This window comes from Macrotis lagotis, chromosome X (assembly GCF_037893015.1).
Source record: "Macrotis lagotis isolate mMagLag1 chromosome X, bilby.v1.9.chrom.fasta, whole genome shotgun sequence".
NCBI lineage: Eukaryota > Metazoa > Chordata > Mammalia > Peramelemorphia > Peramelidae > Macrotis > Macrotis lagotis.
The window spans coordinates 501,287,940-501,311,653 of NC_133666.1; the positions used below are offsets into that span (position 1 = coordinate 501,287,940).

The 23,714-nt window shown below is 34.0% G+C and overlaps 1 protein-coding gene across 7 annotated transcripts in view; it reads left to right on the forward strand.

Annotated features, from left to right (window-relative positions):
- Positions 1 to 23,714, forward strand: part of ATP9B (ATPase phospholipid transporting 9B (putative)) — a 487,939-nt gene that overhangs the window by 375,310 nt on the left and 88,915 nt on the right. For all 7 annotated transcript variants that reach the window (XM_074204072.1, XM_074204073.1, XM_074204074.1 and 4 more), the window contains 2 exons: positions 5,547 to 5,659; positions 8,170 to 8,415. In XM_074204072.1, the coding sequence (XP_074060173.1) occupies positions 5,547 to 5,659; positions 8,170 to 8,415 (359 nt within the window). The remainder of the gene's footprint in view (positions 1 to 5,546; positions 5,660 to 8,169; positions 8,416 to 23,714) is intronic.

Consider the following 23,714-nt stretch of genomic DNA (forward strand, 5'->3'; position numbering starts at 1 on the left):
CTCTTTTGACACCATAAAAATTAAAATAATTTAAAAATCTTTAAAAAATTAAAATAATACATGCTCTCCTTCCTTCAGATGACATGGGATTATCATCTCCAGATAAAGGTTTGGCCTCTAGGCCTTTTATTGCAACCTTATATCATCACATTAGCTTTCTTTGATTAATTGTTCTTTGTCGAACTTTCAGTCCACATATAGTCCAGATTTTTTTTTAGTCTAACTGCCATGGCTTCTGCATTATAAACTTAAGGGTTTTTTGTAGCCAAATGTCTGACTTGACATTAATCCTTATTGAAGTCCATCTTATAATTTTTAGAACCTGACTCATAGAATAAGAACAACTTTTTTGTTCAATAAACATGACTGTAACAATAATTTAAAGAATTTTGCCAGGAATCAAAGTCAAACTCGTTTGCCTATAGTTTGAATATTCTCTTCCATTTTTTGAAGTGGCATAAATTTTACCCCTTTGGCTGCTGATACACCTTTGCCATTCTGCACATTCTTTCAGGAATCACTAGAAAGCATGAAGAGAAATAATGTGTGATAAAGGTGGAAATATATAGGGGCCAGGAAAAGAAATTTTCCTCTTTTTCAGAAAAAACAGAAGTAAAATAGCACTTGATAAGTTCTGCCTTTTCCCTCTCTTCTGTTCTCATCACCTCCTCCATCTTGACTAGAGTCAGTCATATCCTTTCCTTTTTGATCTCCATTTTTTTCTACAGTAAACCTGAAAATAGTAGCAAAAATAAACCACCCCCCTTTTCTTGACTTTTTTGTCCAACTTTAACTCATTCTGACCTTTATTACTCCTGGCATTATTCTTTTAATTTATTGATTTTAAAATATTTTAATATAAAATAGAAATGGAATATATAGGAACAGAATTGGCTCTATAACACTATGGAATCTTAAATCAAAACCTTTTAAACTCAGATACCAATATATTAAATCAAATATGGTTTCTAATATGCAAATTAATAAATAAGGAAAATAAATTTTAAAAGTTAATCATGGGGCAGCTAGGTGGCGTAGTGGATAAAGCACCGACCTTGGAGTCAGGAATACCTGGGTTCAAATCTGGTCTCAGACACTTAATAATTACCTAGCTGTGTGGCCTTGGGCAAGCTACTTAACCCCATTTGCCTTGAAAAAACCTAAAAAAAAAAGTTAATCATGAGATATAACATCAGTAGAAGAATTGAGAATAAAATTATGTTTCTTGTGATTTAAAAATGAATAAAGGAAAAAAGAATTTATAAAGAACTTACTGTATGCAAAGTAGTCTGTTAAAATTTAAAAACTGGGAATGCAAATAGGGGCCTTCATGAAGTCCACATTCTATTGGAGAAGATATAACAAGAGGTTTCAGCATCAAGTCAAATGGAAAGGTCCCATGGTCCTTAGGTGACCCTAATAAAGCATATGCTGATATTTTGAGGCATCTTCTTAAAACTCATTTCCAATATTAAAATCATATCTGTTTCTGATGTTTAACCATTTAACAGTGAAAACTTTCTTTTCTGATCTTTAATAATTGTTTGGGATCAGGGAACAGGTAGAAACTTCAGATGAAGAATACAGATAGAGTTGACAGTCTATAACTTTACAAGGGCTATTTCAGAAATTCAGTCGTTTATGTTCATTATTTTTAATTGAGCATTTGACTAGTCTTTGGAAGTAAAAATTTAAAAAGGAATAGTATCACATTGCAAAATTTGAGGTGAGAGTTAAGATTCTCTGTCATCTTTTAAAGCATTTTAATGAAAATTGTTTAATATTTAGGTAAAAAATCAGAAATAATATCTTCCCTCTAAAGTAATATCAGTAATGTTATTTTTCCAATCATGTAGGTAAATAGACTAAATATTACTATCATGGTATTGATTTTAATTTTATTTTTGTTTATTTAAATTTTTATAAGTATTTTTAGGACAGTTTTGGAAATGTGATCCAAGTGAAAGTGTCCTCATTTTTTTCTATTATACCACTTTGTCCCAATACTCAAGCAGTATCCGTTGAAGAAGTTGTTTTATTTTAAAAAGTTCATGAAATAGAAAAAAAAGAAAAACTAAGAATCAGCAGACATGTATTAGTTATTTTACTGAAGATATATATATATATATATATATATATATATATATATAAAATCCCAAGAAAAACTTTTTATTTTCTTTATATTGCATTTAATTAGAGAGAAAAATGAATTAATTATAGATGTTATTTTTTAGAAAGATTTTATTTATTTTTAGTTTTGCAATTTTCCTCCTAATCTTGCTTCCCTCCCCCTACCCCCCACTGAAGGCAGTCTATTAGTCTTTACATTGTTTCCATGGTATACATTGATCTAAGTTGAATGTGTTGAGGGAAAAATCATAATCCGTGAAGAAAAAGTAAAATATTAGTAATAAAATTACATAATAAGATTTTTTTTTTAAATTAAAGGTAGTCTTTGGTCTTTGTTCAAGCTCCACGATTCTTTCTCTGGATACAGGTGGTATTCTCCATAGCAGTATCCCAAAATTGTGCCTAATTGTTGCACTGATGGAATGAGCAAGTCCTTTAAGGTTGATCATCAATCCCCATGTTGCTGTTAGGGTGTACAATCTTCTGGTTGTGCTCATCTCACTCAGCATCAATTTATGCAGATCCTTCCAGGCTTCTCTGAATTCGCATTCCTCCTGGTTTCTAATAGAACAATAGTGTTCCATGGCATACATATACCTCAGTTTGTTAAGCCATTCCCCAATTGAAGGACATTCACTTAATTTCTTTTTTTATTAGGTGGTTTTTTTTTTTTTTTTTGGCAAGGCAATGGGGTTAAGTGGCTTGCCCAAGGCCACACAACTAGGTAATTATGTCTGAGGCTGGATAACTCAGGTACTCCTGACTCCAGGACCAGTGCTTTATCCACTGCACCACATAGCCTCCCCAGACATTCACTTAATTTCAAATTCTTTGCCACCACAAACAAAGCTGCTATGAATATTTATGTACAAGTGATGTTTTTAACCCTTTTTCATAATCTCTTCAGGGTATAGACCCAGTAGTGAGATTGCAGATCAAAGGGGATGCACATTTTTGTTGCCTTTGGGGCGTAATTCCAAATTGCTCTCCAGAAAGGTTGTATGAGTTTACAGCTCCACCAGCAATGTATTAGTGTCCCAGATTTTCCACATCCCTTCCAACATTGATCATTGTCCTTTCTGGTCATAATGGGCAGTCTGACTAGTGTGAGGTAGTATATAGGTGTTATTTTTCACGAAAATGCATTTCATCTTGACATGCTCCTTCAAATATTGATCCAGAATTATTCTTTCAAGTATACTGAGGAATATTACTCTGTAGATTCATTCTGGAATATACATATATTTACACACACACACACACACACACTGGAATATATATTTATATATGTACACAAACACATACTCGTGCGCACGCGTGTGTATATATTTAAAGTGATTTGCTTCTGGTCAAGTGAGTCAGGGCAGAATTTGAATCCTCATCCTGATTCTAATTACTAAACTCCTATTCCAGTGCCTCATCTTTCCATGGTGGCATTTTTCCATTCCAGAAAGTTCTATCACCCTAATGTAAATTTTAGATTCTAGAAGTTCTATCAAGGTGCTAATAATCAAGACTTGGTAACAAAATTTATCTAGTATCCAAAGAATAGCTATTAAAGTACAGAGATCACTAGGAAATAATTGGGCATTGGGTAGCGAGAGTTGAGTAGGAAGGGAGGTTTATGGAGCAGTTACAATATTTATAGCAGCTGTTTTTGGTGTAGAAAAAAACTGGCAACTAAAGGGGTGCTCCTCTGTTTGAAAATGCCTGAAAAAATGTTATATGAATATAGTGAAATATTTTTTCATTATAAGACATGATGAAAAAATCATTTCAGAGAAACCTGAGAAGACTTATGCTTTCATGCAGTGGGAAGTATAGGAGAATAATGAATAGAGTAACAATAATATAGAAAGAAAAACAACTAGAAAGTTTTAAGAAATATAATCAAAGAAAAGACCAACTACTATTTCAGTGGATTCATATTACCCACCTCTGAAGTAATGGACTTAGAGTATAGACTAAAATATATATTATTTGAATATGGCTGTTACAGGAATTTATTTTGCTAAATTATTATTTATAATGGAAGTTTTGTTTTTCTTTTTAAATATAGTTGGAAAAATAAATTTTTAAAAATGCAACTACTATGAGTTTTCTAGTTTTCACTCTTTCTGCAAAACATTGTGCTATATACAGCATGGGGGTAGAAATTAAGGTGTTCTTTTGGTACTTGAACATAGAGACTGGCAGGAAGATATGGCATACTCCTATCTGTAATACAAAATAATATAAAGGGATTAAAGGAAATGAAAAATGAAGTGTTACGTGAATTCGAAGAGGAAAGATTTATTCTCTGGGGAGCCAGGGCTGGCTTCATAGAGGGTTTGGCCATCAGTAAGAGAATGACTGAGAAAGGAGAAAGCTTTGGTATTTGATTGTGATGGAATACTGTTGACCTATAAGAAATGACAAAGGGGATGGGTTCAGAAAAATTTGGAAAGTCCTGTATGAACTGATGCAAAAAAAAAATGAGCAAAACCAGGAGAATACTATATACATTTACAGCAATGTTTTAAGGATAATAAATTGTGAAAGATTTAACCAGTTTGATAAATAAAGTGTTCCATAACAATTCCAAAAGACTCATTATGAAAAATGCTGTCCTCCTCTGGAGAGAGAACTGATGAACTGAGTGCTGATTGAAGCATATTTTTTTTTTACTTTGTTTTCCTTGCTTTTTTTTTTTTCAACATGACGAATAAGGAAATATGTGTTGCATGACTTTAAAAGTATAATGACCATCATATTGTTTGCCTTCTAAATGACTGGGGACATTTTGGAAAGAGAATTTGAAATTCAGAATTTTAAAAATTAATGTTTAAAAATCATAGAAGGTAGACAATTGCAAACAAGTTCATTCAGTAATGAAGACTAGTGTTATTCAGATGAATTGTAGAATGTATGCCATATATGGCAGCAAAAAGATAAGAGATAAAATTGTCACCACATTAGGAAGGATTTGATACCAGACAGAGCAGAATAAACTTAGTAAAGTAATAGAAAGCCACTGAAGGTTTTGGAAGTACAGAAATATATAATCATATTTCATATTACTTTGTTTTCTAGAATATATAAAATTTGTAAAAAACATCCAATTTAGCACATCATTTTTTTAACTTTTTAAAATATAAAACTATGAATTCTTTTCATTTCATTAAATTGACCAATTAAGAACTACCTAGCTTTGACATACTTGGAATACTTTTCTTGTCTCACTAACAAAAGAAAAAAATTGTAACTGTGATGTTTATTAAGGATCATAGGTGAAAATGGTAAAGAATAGTTGGTATGTAGGTATGTAGAAGATATACTACATACTGCAGGAAAGCAACATAAAGAAAGTAAACATTTCATTTTCTTTAGAACATATTTAAATGAATTCCTTTCTTGTTTTCATAATTTTATCCTAGGAACTCTTACTCAAAATGAGATGATATTTAAGCGTCTCCATTTAGGCACTGTATCTTATGGAACTGACACAATGGATGAAATTCAAAATCATATCATTAATTCTTACTCACAGGTAATTTTTCTTCTGTTCCCTAATTTCTGTTAAAGGGGAAAGGGATTTTTTTTATTCTTAAGAAAAATGTATTAAATAACAAGTTTATTTCTTATGATCAAACATTTATCATTTTGATTATTTTAAACATATGAAATCATTAAATATATATTTCTAGGTACAAGTTTAAGATTTTCCAACTCCCACTGTGTTCATTTAATACCCTTTATATTCTTACCTCACACCCATGCACTTGACCTAAATCAACATGCAAAATCTTCTGCTTTTTGTTGCAGTTGTTTTTATCTTTATTAAATTGTAACTTAGTTAAACCATGCAAATGACCCTCTCTGTGATGCTACCTTTGGAGAACAAAACTTAGCCATGTTACCTTTGTATTGAGTTTTTTCTATATGAAATTTATGATTTAACTATAGCATGTATAATCCTAAGAGATAAATTTCCAATAGTGGAAATTGACTGAATATTAGTTTCCATCTAATATAAAAGACTGATAAAATCAACCACCTCTTTATTCTTGGAGAAATAACTTTGGTACTGATTTTGTTTATTGGTTATAGCACACTTCAAGTTAAAACAGAATTGAAAATATAATTCCTCTAATAAATTAGCATAGTATATTATAATAGATTTTGAAGTAAATAATTAAAAGTTGGAGCAAGAATAATTTTCTGGCTACTCTTTTGGTTAAAAGAACTTTTATAAACAGTCTAGCACTTGATCAAATTTTTCTTTTGAATTCATCTTTAAAGAGAGATATTACCTACTCATACTATTAATTTGGCTCTGCGCCATTTAGATTTAATTAAATAACAAGATTGTTATTCTAAAACATTTAGTAAAAATAATATGAATTGATTTAGTAATAAATAATATGAAGTTGTTGATCTTTTTATTACCTATATAGGAGAGCTAGGGGATCACTTTTACTAAGCCAAACATTTGTCTTTTTGTATTCATTTGTAAGATACAGCTTGATTTTCTTCGAAGGCCTTCATTTTTTTTTCGTTTTTTCCCCCTTTTAACCTGAATAATAATAATAATAATAATAATAATAATAATGTTTAAATAGGATTTCAAGGAAGTTTCTCATTAATAGGAAGTCTTAAAAAAAAGAAAAATGAAGGGTTAATTTATATTTTTGAAAAACAAATATTCAATAATTGTTTCCATCTGAGGAGGATTTTTATTTAATCTTTTTTAATAGAAGCTGTCAGTTGGTTAGCTGGTTAGACAGTAGTTCTTATGTGACATTGATTTTGTCCCTTGTTTGTGTTGTGTTTTATTATTAAGATGACAATAGTCTACTAGGTCCACTATAATGCAACACACAAATCTATTATAACCTGATTATATTTCCCCACTGGAAGCATTTTGTGATAGAGGGCATAATCTTTAATGGAATTTGTGTGAAATTAAATTATACAAGCATCAATAAACATAACATAATTCAGAAGGAGTAAATCGGCTTAATTTATTTGCGGCTGTAATGGCATCAGTGTTAGCAGAATGCAAATGCAGAGGTTTAAAGCTTTCACTGAAAAGCAGTGCCAGATGAGCAGAAAAGTTAAACCCTTTATTAGACAACACTGTAATTTGATGGGCATAATGTTCACGGTTCAGTGGATTGGTACACTCAGTCAAAAAACAAGAAGCTTGGTTTCTAAGGCAGCTTGTTGTGAAGTTACTTTAAAGTTGACAGAAAGTGGTGAAATAAAGGAAAGTTGCTATTTCAACCTAACCTTAAAAGGTCTTTCCTCAAAATCATCATCTTCTCTGGAAGAAATCAGTTATTTTAAATCATAACAGCTCAGCTTGAGTAGAGACCAACATGCGCCATGATGAATTGGTAGTTACATTAGGAGCAATTTTATTTAAAACTGTACCACAGCAGTCATTTTAATCAATATGTATGGTGAGTTTTTTAAAATTAACTGTGGTCAAACTGAATCCTAACTATCTCCAACATATAGTTTAAAATTATGAAAATTCTTTTTTATTATATAGAAGAAAATCTTTCAACTAACCCCAAATAACAGAAATACCTTGTTCTTTTTCTCTATATTGCAGTTAATAATAATGAAAGTTTTCAGGAATAAAAGATCCCATGTTGTATTGGGGTCTTTTTTTTTGGTAGTAGGTGAACAAGCTAGCAAGGACTTTTAAAAAATAAATTATACAATTAAAATGGAATTACCAGACTGGATTTTTAAAATTTTAAATTTTGTAGTAATGTAAGTTTTGGTAGATATTGCTACCTTGAAATATTTGACAGTAATTGTAGATATGTTCAGTAAGTTAAGAGTAAAATGAAAATGTTGTTCTTTAGTACTGACTAAAAGTAATTTTATACTATAAACAAATACATATTTAAAAGCAGATAATAAAATAAATTCTCCCCTAAAGATTATTAATTTTAGAAAAATGAAACCTTATTAATTTAATTGCATAATTTATCTTCATCTTTCACCTATTAATTTTTCTTTTTATCTTTGTTTCTTGTTTTAAAGATTTCACAAGCTAGTGGAAACAGTTCTAGCTCAACACCATCCAGAAAATCTCAGTCCTCAGCTCCCAAAGTTCGCAAAAGTGTTAGCAGTCGAATACATGAAGCAGTGAAAGCTATTGCTCTTTGTCACAATGTCACGCCTGTGTACGAGTCCCGTGCTGGAATGACTGGTGAAACAGAATATGCAGAAGTAGATCAGGACTTCAGTGATGAAAATCGAACTTACCAGGCATCCAGTCCTGATGAGGTTAGTACAACATTTTTTAAAAAGTGTATTTCTTAAATAATATTGCCTTAAAATCATTTGTCTGTTATGAGGAAAAGAACGAAGTGATTTCAGATCTTTTATAGTTCTTTTCTAAAAATCAATAATGACCATGAAAAAAAACAAACATACAATTTCCTGGAGAATTATTATTCCTTCAGATTCTTTCACTTGCTAACCATAAATTAAGGAAATTCTTTCAGACAGATAAATTTGACCTGAAGCTATTACATTTCAAAAACTGCATAACCTTATTTCCAAGGAGTAACAAGAAAGAAACTAGAAAATCATGTTGACTTTATAATTTTATAGCTAATTTTAATAAGTCAATTGAAACTTGAAAGTAGACTTATTCATAGCATATTCAAAACATTATATTGTATATTACTGGTAATTAAACTTGATTGTTAATACTCTGTTACTTAGCAAGATTTAGACATTAAATATAAATTACAAAGGTAAATAAGCTCTAGTTGTCTGTGACATTTCACAAATATTTGCATATCATTAAAAGAGTTAGGATTCTGATACCTAATTTCATAACTTATTTTTGAAAAAGTTTAACATAGGATTAAAGTAATTTGATTTTATCTAAATTATTATACAGATTTAATTTGTTTTTATCCCCAAATTATTGTAAATAAACTTATTACTTAGGAAATCTCATAGCTTAGTAGCCATGCAGGCTTGCAAATTACATTATTTCTTCAATTTTTATTTCTTTCCTCACTGGGGGAGAAAAATCACTGTTTATTTCTACATTTACATAAAGAAGAACATGAATTCTTTCTGTAGAATATAAACTCCCTTGGGGGCAGAGACTATCATGTTTTTATATTTATATCCCCCAGCACTTACCACAGAGCTGCAATAAATGCTTTTTTTCCCCTTTTATTTATATATTTATTTTCCAGTTACATGCAAAAATAATTCTCAACATTCATCCTTTTGCAAGCTTTTGAGTTGCATATTTTTCTACTGCCTACCCTTTTCTTCCTTCTCCCAATGCAGCATACAGTTTGATGTAGTTAAAAATATGTAACATATTTTTATATTAGTCATGTTGTGAAAAAAAAATTAGAACTAAGGGTTTAAAAATCCATGAAAAAGAAAGAAAAAACAAAAGGAGTTTTAAAAAGTGATCATGGTGTACTTTAACAAGTCTCTCAGCATTGTCTTTGCTCACTGAACTGCTGAGAGAAGTTGTTTCCATCATAGTTGATTATCTCACAGTGTTGTCCTTTGTATGCACAATGTTCTCATGGTTCTGCTCACTTCACTCAGCATCAGTTCATGCAAGTCTTTCCAGGCTTTTCTCAAGTTCAGCTGCTTATGATTTCTTACAGAAAATAGTATTTTGTAACATTCATGTACCATAGCTTGTTTAGACATTCTCCAATTGATGGGCTTTATAAGGAGTGTCACAAATTTCACAAATATATCTATTAATTAACCATAGCTTTACAGTGTCTTTCTCCTTTATCCTTTTTAATTAGATCTCCTTTTGTTTTTGTCTGAGATCAGGATTGCTACCCCGGCTTTTTTTTATTTCAAGGTTAGCATATTATATTCTCCAGCCTTTTCCCTTTCCCTGTGTGTGTATTTCTAGACTTCAGATGTGTTTATTGTAAACAGTATATTGTAGGATTCTAATTTTTAATCTATTCTGTTCTCTGCTTCTGCTTTATGCGTCTTACTGCTGCATTTCTCAATCTACCTTCCCTTCTATCAGCCTGTTCCCTTTTCTTTTCTCTTTCTGCCTTTTACTTTGCTTTAAAAAAAAGTTCACTTTAACTTTACCTTTATTTTTACTTTCCCCTTTCCTTTTATCAACCTTTTCTTCCCTTATTCCCACCCCCAAATTTCCTGTTGAGTAGGATAAATTTCCACTGTGCCACCTAGCTTCCCCAGGTAGGACAAATTTCTAAACCCAGTTGGAAATGTGTTATTCTCTCTTTGAACCAAATAGGTTGAGAGTAACATTTAATCAGTGCTTACACCCTCCCTTCTTTCCCTTTACTGTAAGTTCTTTGTACTTCATCATATGATGTCATCTTCTTAATGCCTTCCTTCTCCCAGTATAGAAAATTTTTCACGTCTTGTCTTTCATGTCTTTATATTTTTCTTATATCCACACTGTCTGTCAAAGTATACTCCTTTTATCTGTCCTGAGAGAAGTGCAATTCTCAAGGGTTAATTGAGTAATGATTCATAGACTTCATCACATCATAATCACTTCTTACTTATATTCTCTGTCCAAATAACCTCCCCTCAACAGTCACATTAGAAATACAATTCTCAAGACCCATGAGCATCATTATCACTTTATATCTACGTATTCTTTCCAAGTACCCTCCTTTGGGGCAGCTAGGTGGCACAGTGGATAAAGCACTGGCCCTGGAGTCAGGAGTATCTGGGGTCTCAAACACTTAATAATTACCTAGCTGTGTGGCCTTGGGCAAGCCACTTAACCCCATTTGCCTTGCAAAAACCTAAAAAAACAAAAACAAAAACAAACAAGTACGCTCCCTTTAACTGTCCCAATCAACACTCAAGAGTTAGAAGTTTGATCACATCACAGTCAATTTCTATTCAAACTCTCTTTCTAAATATTCTCCTTTCAACTGTCCTAAGAGAAATAAAATTTTCAAGAGTTACAAGTATTGTCTTCCCTTGTATGGATGAAGACATTTAGTCTTATTGACTAATATCTTTTCCCCTTTCTGTTTACCTATTTACACATCTCTTGAGTCTCGTATTTGAAGTTCAAATTTTCAATTTGATTCTGTCTCTTCTGTTGTTTGAAAGTCTTATTTTAACACTGAAAGTTCTTTTTCTCTGAAAGAACATACTGAATTTTTCAGGGTAGTTAATTCTTGATTGTAATCCAAGCTGTTTTGCCTCCCAGAATTTCATATCCCAGGACCTCCAATCCTTTAATGTTGAAGCTGATAAGTCCTGTGTAATCCCTGATATTTAAATTGCTTCTTTTTAGTTGCTTGCAATATTTTCTCCTTTATCTGAGAATTCTGAAATTTGCACTATTCCTTGGAGTTTTTATTTTGAGATCTCTTTCTGGTAGTGATCAATTAATTCTATCAAGGACTATTTTATCTCCTTGTTTTAGGATATTGGAGCAGCTTTCCATGATAATTTCCTGCAAGATACTGTCCAGGCTCTTTTTCTGACTATGACTTTCAGGTAGATCATAATTTGTAAATTATCTGTCCTGGATCAATTCTTCTAGTTGATCATTTTTTCCTAAGAGGTACTTTACATTTTTTCCTATTTTTTCCCAACATTTTGATTTTGTTTGATGGAAAATATCTTATAGAGTCATTAGTTTCCATTTATCCAGTTCTAATTTTTAGGGTTTTATATTCCTCAGTTACTTTTTGTGTTCTCTTTTCCAAATGGTTAATTTTTTTTTTTTTTTTTTTTTAGGTTTTTGCAAGACAATGGGGTTAAGTGGCTTGCCCAAGGCCACACAGCTAGGTAATTATTAAGTGTCTGAGGCTGGCTTTGAACTCAGGTACTACAGACTCCAGGGCCTCTGCTCTATCCACTGCGCCACCTATCTGCCCCCAGTTTTGTTTGTTAGTGAGTTACATTCCTTTTCCAGTTAGCTATTTTTTTTTAGGATTTTTTTTTTTTGCAAGGCAATGGGGTTAAGTGGCTTGCCCAAGGCCACACAACTAGATAATTATTAGGTGTCTGAGGTCAAATTTGAACTCAGGTCCTCCTGACTCTATCCACTGCACCACCTAGCTGCTCTCCTAGCCATTTTTACTTTTAAAGGATTTTATTTCTTCTTCCATTTGGCTAATTTTACTTTTAAAGATATTGTATTCTAAAGCCAAATAGTTCTTCTTCATGACTATCCTCAATTTTTCTTCTTCTCTTTAGTTTTTAAAATCCTTTTTGAGCTCTTCCAAGAGGTCTTTGGGGATTTGAGATCAATTTATAAAGCCTTTGGAGATGTCACACGTAGACATTCTTTCACTGCTTTCCTCTTATGAGGTGATCTTTTTATCATCCTTATCAGAAAGGAGCTTTCTATGGTTAGTGCCTTTTTTGTGGGTGGTTTTGTTCCTTTTGTTGGTTGAACTGTATTCCTGGAGCATAGGAGATATAGTCCCAAGCTTTTATGCTGGGGCCTGGGATCTGGACCCTGGCCTACCACTTGTCTAGGACATTGCCCATGTTTTAGTTGCTAGCAGTTTGTTCCCTGTGTTAGGGTAGCCCCACCCAGTCCAGCCTGTTGCACCAATTCCCGGGACCTGAACTCTGTTTTCTGAGCTGTGCTTGGGACCCTCATTTGTTGGCCTTCTGCACCTTTGGCCTGCTGAGCTGGAATCTAAGCTGTGCTGTGGTTAAGAACCACCCACAAACTTTCCAGGTATCCCAGTTACTCTGAACTATATTACCCTTTTATTCATGTGAGACAGACTTTTATTGAAGTTCCTCCATGATATCTTGAGTTGAAAACTTGTTTCAGTCTTGCTTTCGTGATTTCTGCAGCTTTAGTATCTATTTAGAGGCTTCATTTAAAATTGGTTGGGGAAAAGCTCTGGGAACTAACTAGCTTCAATCTACCATCTTGGCTCCACCCCAGAAGTCCAATAAATGCTATTGATTAAACAAATATTCACATTCAGAAGTCAACCTTGTTTTAAGAAGAAGCATAGATAGGGTCATTAAATTCATGGCAAGATTCTCTAAGGGAAATTTTCAATGTTTTCCAAAGATTTGTATTCTAAAGGTCAGTTCTATAGACTGTCCATGTATCATGTATTTTTATCCACTTGATTTTTTCTGGGCAGATAGTTATCTTAGGCTTGAATCATGATAGATATAATTTTTTAGAACTTTGGAATTAATTTAATAGATCGTATTAATACATTAGATTTTTAAATACAAATTATTTTTGTATTTTTTAAAAGTTTATTTTCACATTATTATAATATTCTTATTGCAAAGATAAACATAATACCCTTTCCCCAAAGATAGAGAAACCGCAAGAGAGAAAAAGAAAGGAAATGTTAGTCTGTGTTCAAATACCATCAGCTCTGGCTCTGGGAGTCCATAAGAAAAGTTGTTTCAATATTTTTTTCCCACAGATGCTATTGCTGTTTTTCCTGCATTCTTTTCCTCCCCACTTACATTTATTCTATTCTTTCTCTCTTTTTTTACTTTGTCCTTTCTCAAAACTGTGGTATCTGACTACTGTCTTCCATGATCTTCCCTCTTTTCCATCACCTACTCCCTCCCACCTCTCCATCTCCTTTTTCCCATCCCTTTTCTCTCCTTTTTCCTGTCAGGTAAGATAGATTTCTATATCCTATTGAATCTGTTATTTGTTTCCTCACTGAGCCATTTCCAATGAGAATGAAGGCTCATTCATTCCCCCTCAGCATCCCCCCTTCTATTCATTACATTGCAAAAGCTTTTTCTTGATTCTTTAATGTGAAATATCTTAGTCCATTCTACCTTTCCTTTCCCTTTCTCCCAGTACATTCCTTTTTGACTCCATCTTCATAATATATTTTACCTTCATATTCAGCTCCCTCCTGTACCTTGTCTATATATGCTTCCTCCTAACTGATAAATGAGAAGGTTCATATGAGTTATCAGTATTATCTTCCCATGCAGGAATACAAGCAGTTCAACATCATTAAATCCCTCAGAATTTGCCCTTCCCATCCACTCTCTCTGTGCTTCACCTGAGTCCTATACTTGGAGATCAAACTTTCTGTTCAGCTTTGGTCATTTCAGCAGGAGAGTTTGAAAGTTCCCCTATTTCACTGAATGTCCATCCCTGAAAAAGGATATTCATTTTTGTTGGGTAGTTGATTCTCAGTTATAATCCAGGCCCTTTTACCTTCTGGAATATCATATTCCAAACCCTGTAAATCCTTAATATAAATGCTACTAAATCTTGTATAATCCAGATTGTAGTGCCACAATATTTGAATTGTTTCATTCTGGGCGCTTGTAATATTTTTTCTTTGACTTGGGAGTTCTGGAATTTGGTTTTAATATTCCTGGGAATTTTTTTTGGGGGGGGGTGATTTCTTTCATGAAGTGATCAATAGATTTCCCCAATTTCTATTTAACCTCTGCTTCTAGGATCTCAGGGCAATTTTCCTGGAGAATTTCTTTTAAAATGAAATCTATGGAGGGCAGCTAAGTGACACAGTGGATAGAGCACTGACCCTGGAGTCAGGAGGACCTGAGTTCAAATCCAACTTCAGATAATAATTACCTAGCTGTGTGGCCTTGGGCAAGCCACTTAACCCCATTGCCTTGCAAAAAAAAATGAAATCTATGTAATTTCCTGGTCATGACTTTTAGTCAGGTAGCCCAATCATTTTTAAATTATGCCATCAGCCCAGCCATGCAGCCTTGCCACCTGGGTGTCAGCTCTGAAGTCTTTGTTCCCTACCTATAACTGATCTGTGGCTAAGTCCTATTGATTCTACCATTGCCACATATCTTGAGAATGCTTCCTCTCCAGCACCATGCCACACCCCGATGCCTAGGCTACTGCACAGGTAAGTGTTTGGTCTCCCCATCTCAGGGTTCTCCCCACCATTGACCATCCTCTGTTTAGCTATCAAATTGGTCTAGTTTATCTACAAATGTGCCTGTGTCTCTTACACACACACACACACACACACACACACTTTAAGCTTGAGTGGCTCCCAATTACTGCCAAGATTAAGTATAAAATCCTCTGTATGACTGTTACACCCTTTTGTAACCTCGTTTCTAACTTACTCCCCTCCATAGTCTCTACAATAAGCCATCCATCACTAAACATTTATTAAACATCAACTATATGCCAAGCAACTAAGCTCAAGAGGCAAAAGCTAATCGCTGCCCTTGAGGAACTCACAGTCTAATGGAAGAGACAACAATCAAATATGTGTAAACTATACAGGATAAATAGGAAATAATTAACAGAGGGAAGATACTAAAATTAAGAGGGATTTGGAGTCTAAAAAAGTCTAAAAAACAGCTCTTTAGTTGAGATTTAAAGGAAGCCTGTTGATAGACATGAGGAGGGAGGGCATTCCAGAAATGATGGATTACCAGATAAAATACCCAGATCCGAGAGATAGATCAGTTGTAAGTAGAATAGCCAGGAGGCCATTGTCAGGTAAATGTATGATCATTTATGTCAACTGACCAATTGTCATCTTAATTTTCTTCAGTATTGCCCTTGATAATATATGGGTTCTTGTCGTAACTTTTTCATAAAGTTGGGAAGAGACATTTTTATAAATAGTTGAGTGTTTCATTTAGTTTTCTAGAAAAGTTTTTCCATATCACTTTCTCACTATTTTCTGAGATAATTTTGATAATCTTATTTTGTCATCTATCTCCATAAATTTTACTAATGACTTTCTAGTAACTGTAGGTTCCCTTATCTCTCTAACCATGAAAGGAAATTAAATGTTTGCTGCCTAAGGGTAGTACCTACACATTTTCAATGTGTTTATATATCTGTTGGCTGATATCAAATAAAAAAGAAATCTAGAGTGTACAAAACAGTGATCTCAAACTCAAAGAAAAATGGGGAGCCATCAGTCCAAAAAGATGGATTCCTGTGGACTGCCTACTGACTTAGTTTTAAAATGTAATATTATCTATATGTTACTATATTTTCATTTATTTTGTTAAACTTTTCCCAGTTACATTTTCATTTTATTCAGGTCACGCACAAGAGTATTTTGGATCACATGGCACATTGGTGGTGATTTTGACACCTCTGGTATAAAACACGGTCTCTATCATTTAGGCAACTAGGTAGCACAGTGGATAGAGTGCTGGGAATGGAGAAAGAAAACCTGAATTCAAATCCAGCCTTAGATTCTTACTGACCCTGGGGAAGTCATTTAACCTCTGTTTGTCTCAGTTTCTTTACCTGTAAAGAGAGAGATTTACAGCATCTATCTTGTAGAGTTGTTATGAGGATTTATGAGATAATATTTGTGCAGTTCTTATCACAGTGTTTATTTAGTGCATAATAAGTGCTATAAAAATGTTAGTGATTGTTATCATCTTTATCATTATCGTTATCATTTCCTGTATAACCTTGAGAAAGTCATTAGACCTCTCTGAAACCCAGTTTCCTCATCTGTAAATAGAGGGATTGGATGAGATAATCTCAGTGGGATTTTGCAAGTGGTGAATCTATATTAATATTTGTTGTTGTTTTGTTTTCTACATCTATTTGCCAAATATTTAGCCTCAACATTTGAAATCAATTATATGGCTTTATATCAGTTATGATCTTTTTGCTGTCTGTCAACTTGATAATCAAAAGCTGTTTGTGTGAGTGGGTGGGTGTATTTACACACTAAAAATTTAGAAGTGACTGCCACATGTGATTTTTCCTGTCATTTTAAATACTTTTGACTGACAAACTAACAAGATGTGTGACTCTCAGCATCCAAAATTATGTGAAGAAAATGTGGGGAATCACTGCATTCAAGTCAAAACTTTTTGAAATGGTAGAATGAATAAAAGACCTTGCCCTCTTCACATAGATATAACCAATAGTATAGGACTCATTTATGGTTTTAAAATATTTAATATTTGTTTTTCTAAGTATATGCAATGGTAGTTTTTAATAATCATTTTTGCAGGGTTTTGAGTTTTACATTTTTTAAGTTGGTTGGGTTTTTTTTGGCAAGGCAGTGGTAAGTGACTTGCCCAAGACCACACAGCTAGGTCAGATTTGAACTCAGGTACTCCTGACTCCAAGGGCCAGTGCTCTATCTACTGCACCACCTAGCCTCCCCTGAGTTTTACATTTTTCTAGCTCCCTCCATTTTCTCCCTCCTCCTCTTGACAGAAAAAAATCCAATACAGACTTATAGGACTATTTCAAGTTTGTGCTAGAGTGAATTCTATTCCTGCCCCTCTCACCACTTATCTAATCATACCTCCACCATTCACCCCTTAAAGGTGATAATAAAGATAATTGGAGCAATTGAACCCCCAACTAGGATCTTCTTCCTGTGAAGTCTCCACAAGACATGAGTCCAGTTCAATATCTCAACCCCCAGTTCAAATAGATCTTTGAAGTCTCTCAAACTTTATGCACTCAAGAAGAGGAAAGATTTGAGGCAATGAGGTCCAGATGATAGTTCTTTGAATAGAGGGAAAAGGTCAGATGCAAGAGATGTAGTGAAGTTATAAATAGCAAAATTTGACAACTGATTGGATATAGAAAGTGAAGTAAGTAGAATGAGAAGTTATAAACCTAGAAGACTGGGGCATTCAAAAGAAATAAGGAAGTTTGGAAGAGAACTGAGTTTAAAGGAGGAAAAAATTAATAGTTTTGGATATAATAAAGTCTCCTGGAACTACAGTTTGAAATGTGCAATAGGTAATTGGTGATACTGGACTGAAGGCTAGGAAGACACCAGCTAGATATCTATGAATCATCTGTGCAGAGATGGTCATTAAGTTAAGGAGAGATGATAAAGTTCCCAAAAGTGAGGATATGGAATGAAAAGGCAAGAAGACATGACAAAGTATTGTGAATCACCCAAGTTTAAGGCATCATATTAATGAGGCAGCAAAGGAAACAGAGAAGTAACAATTGGGATGAAGGAACAGGAGACTGTCACTAAAGTTGATAGAGAAGAAACGTAATATCCTAAAGTAGAGGATAGTCATCTGTGTCAGTTGTAGCAAATAGGTCAAGAAGAATGTGGATCAAATATAAATCATCTTATTCAGTAATTAAGATATGATCTCTCCCTTGGAAAAAGAAAGCATTTCATTTAAGGTTTGAGGTTGGAAGTCAGATTGCAGAGAGTTGAGAAATGAGTGAGAGAAGACAAAGGGGAAGCTGTGTGAAGAATTTTTTAACAGGTTGGCTCCCATAGGGCAAGGTACTTTAAGAATAAGGATGAAACAAACTTGAAGGCAGTAGGAAAATAATGAACAGATGGAGAGAAATTGAATTTTAGAGAAAGGATGATGATTGAGAATTCATTCTTTGTTTTGGTTTTGATTTGGGTTTTTTTAGTTCTTGCAAGGCAATGGGGTTAAGTGGCTTGCCCAAGGCCACACAGCTAGGTAATTATTAAGTGTCTGAGGCCGGATTTAAACTCAGGTTCTCCTGACTCCAGGACTGGGACTCTATCCACTGTGCCACCTAGCCACCCCAAGAATTCATTCTTGAAGAAGATTGTAAGGGATGGAATCAACAGCACACAAAGGGACCATCCTTGGTGAGGAGAAGAGCCATCTCAGTATCAAAATATGTGGTTAAAATTATTTTGTGATGGAAAGCAATCCAAATGATGCAAAAGAAAGCTAGATAGTAAACCATATGGGGTCCTTAGAAATAAATGAATGATTCAAATGAGATTTTTTTTAAATCAAAATAAAATTAAAATGCTGATACAGAACTGGAGTTCTCTAAAAAAGAAATCAATTTACAAAATAAGAGACTAGACAATTTGGAATACAATATGGAATCTCTCCAAATCTGTAACTTCTCTGAAAAAGAAAAGGGCAAATTTTGAAATAAATATTAAAATCATCAAGATAATTTGGCAGAACAAAGTCAAAGGATAACATCATTTTAGAAGGACATAAGGGGGGGCAGCTAGGTGGCACAGTAGATAAAGCACCGGCCCTGGAGTCAGGAGTACCTGGGTTCAAATCCGGTCTCAGACACTTAATAATTACATAGCTGTGTGGCCTTGGGCAAGCCACTTAACCCCATTGCCTTGCAAAAATAAAAAATAAAAAACAAATAAATAAAATAAATAGAAGGACATAAGAATTATATAAATCAAAACCTTGAGCTAAGTCTGTGCAGATGAGAATCTTAGAAATAGCCCAAGAAAACAGCAATTGAAAAATGCCTGAATGTAGATAATAATAAATGGAATTTTTCCTGAAAGAGTTGAAAAGTAAGACAAAGCTCTAGTCCACAGATCAACAGAACTCCACTGCTGTAATCATCAAGGAAATATAGAGGTTAAAACTTCAGAACTTTATTATCAAGTAACAGATCATTGTAAGCAGCTGAGAGAAAGATTTTCAGTTGTCAAAAAAATCATTTCAGATAGTCTGACTATTCCTTATACAGAAATCAAAGGTATTAGGATTTCATATTTTTAAAAGAAAAGTATAGGATGCTCCCCAGAATGGCCCATTCTGCCAATCTGAGTTTAATCATTAGTGAAAAACATTTTTTTTACTTTCAACACCACCTACATTTCAGTTATTTCTCCAAAAGAAATCAGAAGTAAACACTGAGAAGCAGAAAAACCCAAGAAAAGATTAAACAGTGAAATTCACTTAACGATTTTAGGATCAAGTCAAGGGTATTGTTTTAAAAAAAGAATAAGTATTTGTCAACCAAAGAAAGATAATTTAAATTACCTAAGGGATTAAAAGTTTTAGGGACTTAAGGTCATCTTTTTATAAGTTATGGATGCTTTATACAATATATCTTACAAGTGACTATCTAGTCACAGCTTGATGGTATCATCCTATTCAGGGGCAATTTTTATTAATAAAAAATTATTAATAAAAAATTGATTTTACATTAAATCATAGCTAACTCTCTACATCTAGTTCTCTTTGAAGGTAGGCAGAATAAATCTGAGCTCATTTACAAATTGTGGCCCTTCAGATATTTGAAGACAACTATCATCTTCTCTCTTACCTTATATCCCTCCTTCAAACAAGTCTTCTGTTCTTTAAGTTAAATATACATAATTTGTTTATTTGATCTTTATGTAATACAGTTTCATTTTTCATACCATTCTGATATTTCTTTCTCTGGATTTTAGCAGTGTCCTTTCTCATTGCCTTTGGAAGAAAATATAAAATACTTAGGTAGCATTTAGACTTCTCTCATCTGGTTCTCTTTCCAGTCTGATTTCATGTTGCTCTTTCAGATATTTCTCTAATCCATTCATATTGACCCCCTACGTTTCTTCTTCTGATGGCATTCTTTCTTCCACTTCCACATCTCTAAACAGTTTCTCATGTTTGGATTGCACTTATTCTTCACTTTTATCTTATAGAATTCCTATCTTTTGTCAAAGCACAGCTCTGGTCCTACCTCCTTCTTTGATCTACCTCCTACACAAGGTCTTATTGGTCCTCCAGTTACTGGCACTCTATATATGCCTATGTTTTCTTACCCCCCCCCCACCATAAAATATGCCTATCTTGAGGATAGGAAATGTTTTCTTTTTATCTCTGTATTTTTAGTGCCAAGCGGAGTATCTGACTTTGAGCTGGCACTTGATAAGTGTTTGGTGAATTAGAGTAATTCTTTCCTCTCCAGATTAGCCTTCACTCAGCTACTAAATGAATATTGCTCAAGCACAACTATATCCCTGTTATTTCGCTCATCAAAGAAACTTGGTAACTCAAAGGACAAGCCCCATTGTCTTAAAATTTTATAGATAAGGGCAGCTAAGTGGCATAATGGATAGAGCAGCAGCCCTGGAGTCAGTAGAACCTGGGTTCAAATCTGTCCTCAGGTACTTAATATTTACTTAACTGTATGACTTTGAGCAAGTCACTTAACCTTATTACCCTGAAAAACAAAAGCTAATAGATAAAAAAATAAGAAATTTCTATACATTTATGTTAGCTGATCTCAATTGATCCCTCACTATATCAAGGCTATCATCTCCATAAATAATTTCCTATCCCTTCACAAGCTATTGCAAATTTTTCCAAAATCCTTCTACATCAGGGGCACCTAGGTGGCACAGTGAAAAGAGTATCAGCCCTGGAGTCAGGAGGACCTGAGTTAAAATTTGGCCCCAGTCAGTTAATAACTACCTGTGTGACCTTAGGCAAGTCACTTAACCCCATTGCCTTGCAAAAAATTTAAAAACCTCCCATATCACTCCTCCCCCTCTCCTCTGTGCTAAAGACTATGCTACATATATTACTGAAAAAACTACTTCTATTTGTAGAGAGCTGCTTCTCTCTTCTTTATCTCCTAGCCTTCTGATGTCCTCCTCCTTCTCTACCTTCTCCAGTCTCCAGTGGACAGTGATGAATTGTCCATTGTTCTTACAAAGGCTACCCCTTCTATCTTTTAAATTAGTAAAAATATTATCTTTATAGATATCCGGCAAGGGTTTATTTAATGGAAAATTAAGCTGCACTGTTGATCAGTACTTTCTGTAAATACATCATAACATTGATTTGAGAGAAGTCTTAAGGACAGTAGTAGGAAAGCAATTCTTTTTTCAAGTTATTTGTTGCATTGTCTCTGCAGATTTTATTTTTATTTATAATACTAAATGTTATGTTAGCAAAATTGGGTCAATTTTCAAATAAAATACAGCTCCCACAAAACTTTTGTTATGGGGGGGAAAAATCTCCTTTGATCTACTACACTAATTTGCTCCCACCATCATCACCTCTCTGGTATGAATCTTCAGTCTCACTCTATCCCTTGGCCCCTTTCTTGTTACCTACAAATTTATCTGAGTCTCCGTCATCAAAAAAATCCTCACTAACTTTTACTGTCCACCAACTATTAACCTATAATCTCTCCTTTGGTTCTCATCTAAATTCTGGGACCAGACTGGGTGGAGCAGAGGAGAGTGGGGAGATAGCTTCTAAACTCTGAAATGTGACATTTGACTATCATTCAACTAAATCTATTCTGTCCAATTGATCAATATTCAATTAATTGCCAGGTTCAATGACTTCTTGATCCTAATCTTCTCCACTTCTCCTTTTACACTGATGAAGATCTCCTTTTGAATACGTTTCTGGATTTTCATTTCACTCCCTCTTGGTGCTCTGCTGACCTGCCTGAACAGCCAGCAATCATTCAGTCAGTCAGCTCTGTGTAAGCATCTGCTATGTGACAAACCTTGCGATAAGCAGAAAAAAGCAAAAAAACAGTCTATGCCATTGAGGAACTCACAATCCAATGAGATAGAGAGTATGCGAACAACTATGTAAAAAAGAAGATATGCAATATAAATAATCCCACCAGAGGAAAAAGTACCAGAATTAAGAGTGATCATTAAAGGCTTACTGAAGAAGGAGATATTTAAGCTAAGACTTAAAAGAATCCAAAAGTCAGAGATGTGGAGAAAGAACATTCAACACATGGATGACAGCCAGTGAAAATGCCCAGTTAAGAAGTATAGTCATTTGTTTGTGGAATAGTCAAGAAACAAGTGCCACTGGATTGAAGAGTACATCAGAGAGTAAATTAGAAGATGACCGGAAAGATGGGGGTGGGGTAAATTAGGAAAGGCTTTGAATTTGAAACAGGATTTTGTATCTGATCCTGGAGTTGATTAAGTAGGGAAAAGTGAACTTATGCTCTTGAAAAATTACTTTTTCCTCTGAGCGAAGAATGGACTGGGATGGGGAGCAACTTGATTGTAACTACAGTATCTAAGAGTGAAGTGATAAGGGTCTGTACTAGAGTACTGACAGTGTCAGGAGAGGAGGGGCCTTTATTTGAGAACTGTTGCAAGGGTGAAACTGATTGGCCTTGGTAACAGAATAAGAAATTGTGAGTTGGAGGGGGACATCTGAGTTTCAAGTCTAGAAGACTAGGAGAATGGTATTGCCCTTAATATCAGCAGTGAAATTGGAATGAAGTGGGAGTTAAGGGGGAATAGGTAATTAGTTCAGTTTTGGACATGTTGAATTTAAGATACCTCAGAATATCCAATTCAAGATGTCTAACAAGCAGTTGGAGATGGAATACTGTAGGTTAGTAGAGAATTTGGGCTAGATAGAATATTTAAGCCTTCTTATGATAATTTGATTCCATGGGATCTGATAAGATTGCCAAGTGAAATAGTAAAGAGAGAGAAAAGGAGAGAAAAGGAGCAAGTGAGAGCCCGAGGATGGAGGAAACGGCATGTTTATAGGTGGTAAGAAAGCAGCCAGTAGAAAAGGGAAAAACTGAAGATAAGTGATGGGCGAAGGGGAGAATCTGTTGAAGGAGACAGGATAGAATGGGATAAATTTGCATGTAGAAGGTGTTGGCTTTGATAAGAAGCTCCCCTCATCATGAGAAACAAGAGTGAAGGAGAAGAAAGTAATAGAAGGTTGGTGATATGAAATAAGAATGAGAGGAAAGAGGGAGCTCTCAACAAATCATCTCAATTTTTTCCCTAAAATAAGAATCAAGGTCTCTAAAATAAGACAGTTGGGGGGGAAGGGAATCATAGGAGATTTGTAGAGGGATAAAATGTTTGGAAATGTTTGAAATAAAATGTTTTGGAAATGTTTGTAGT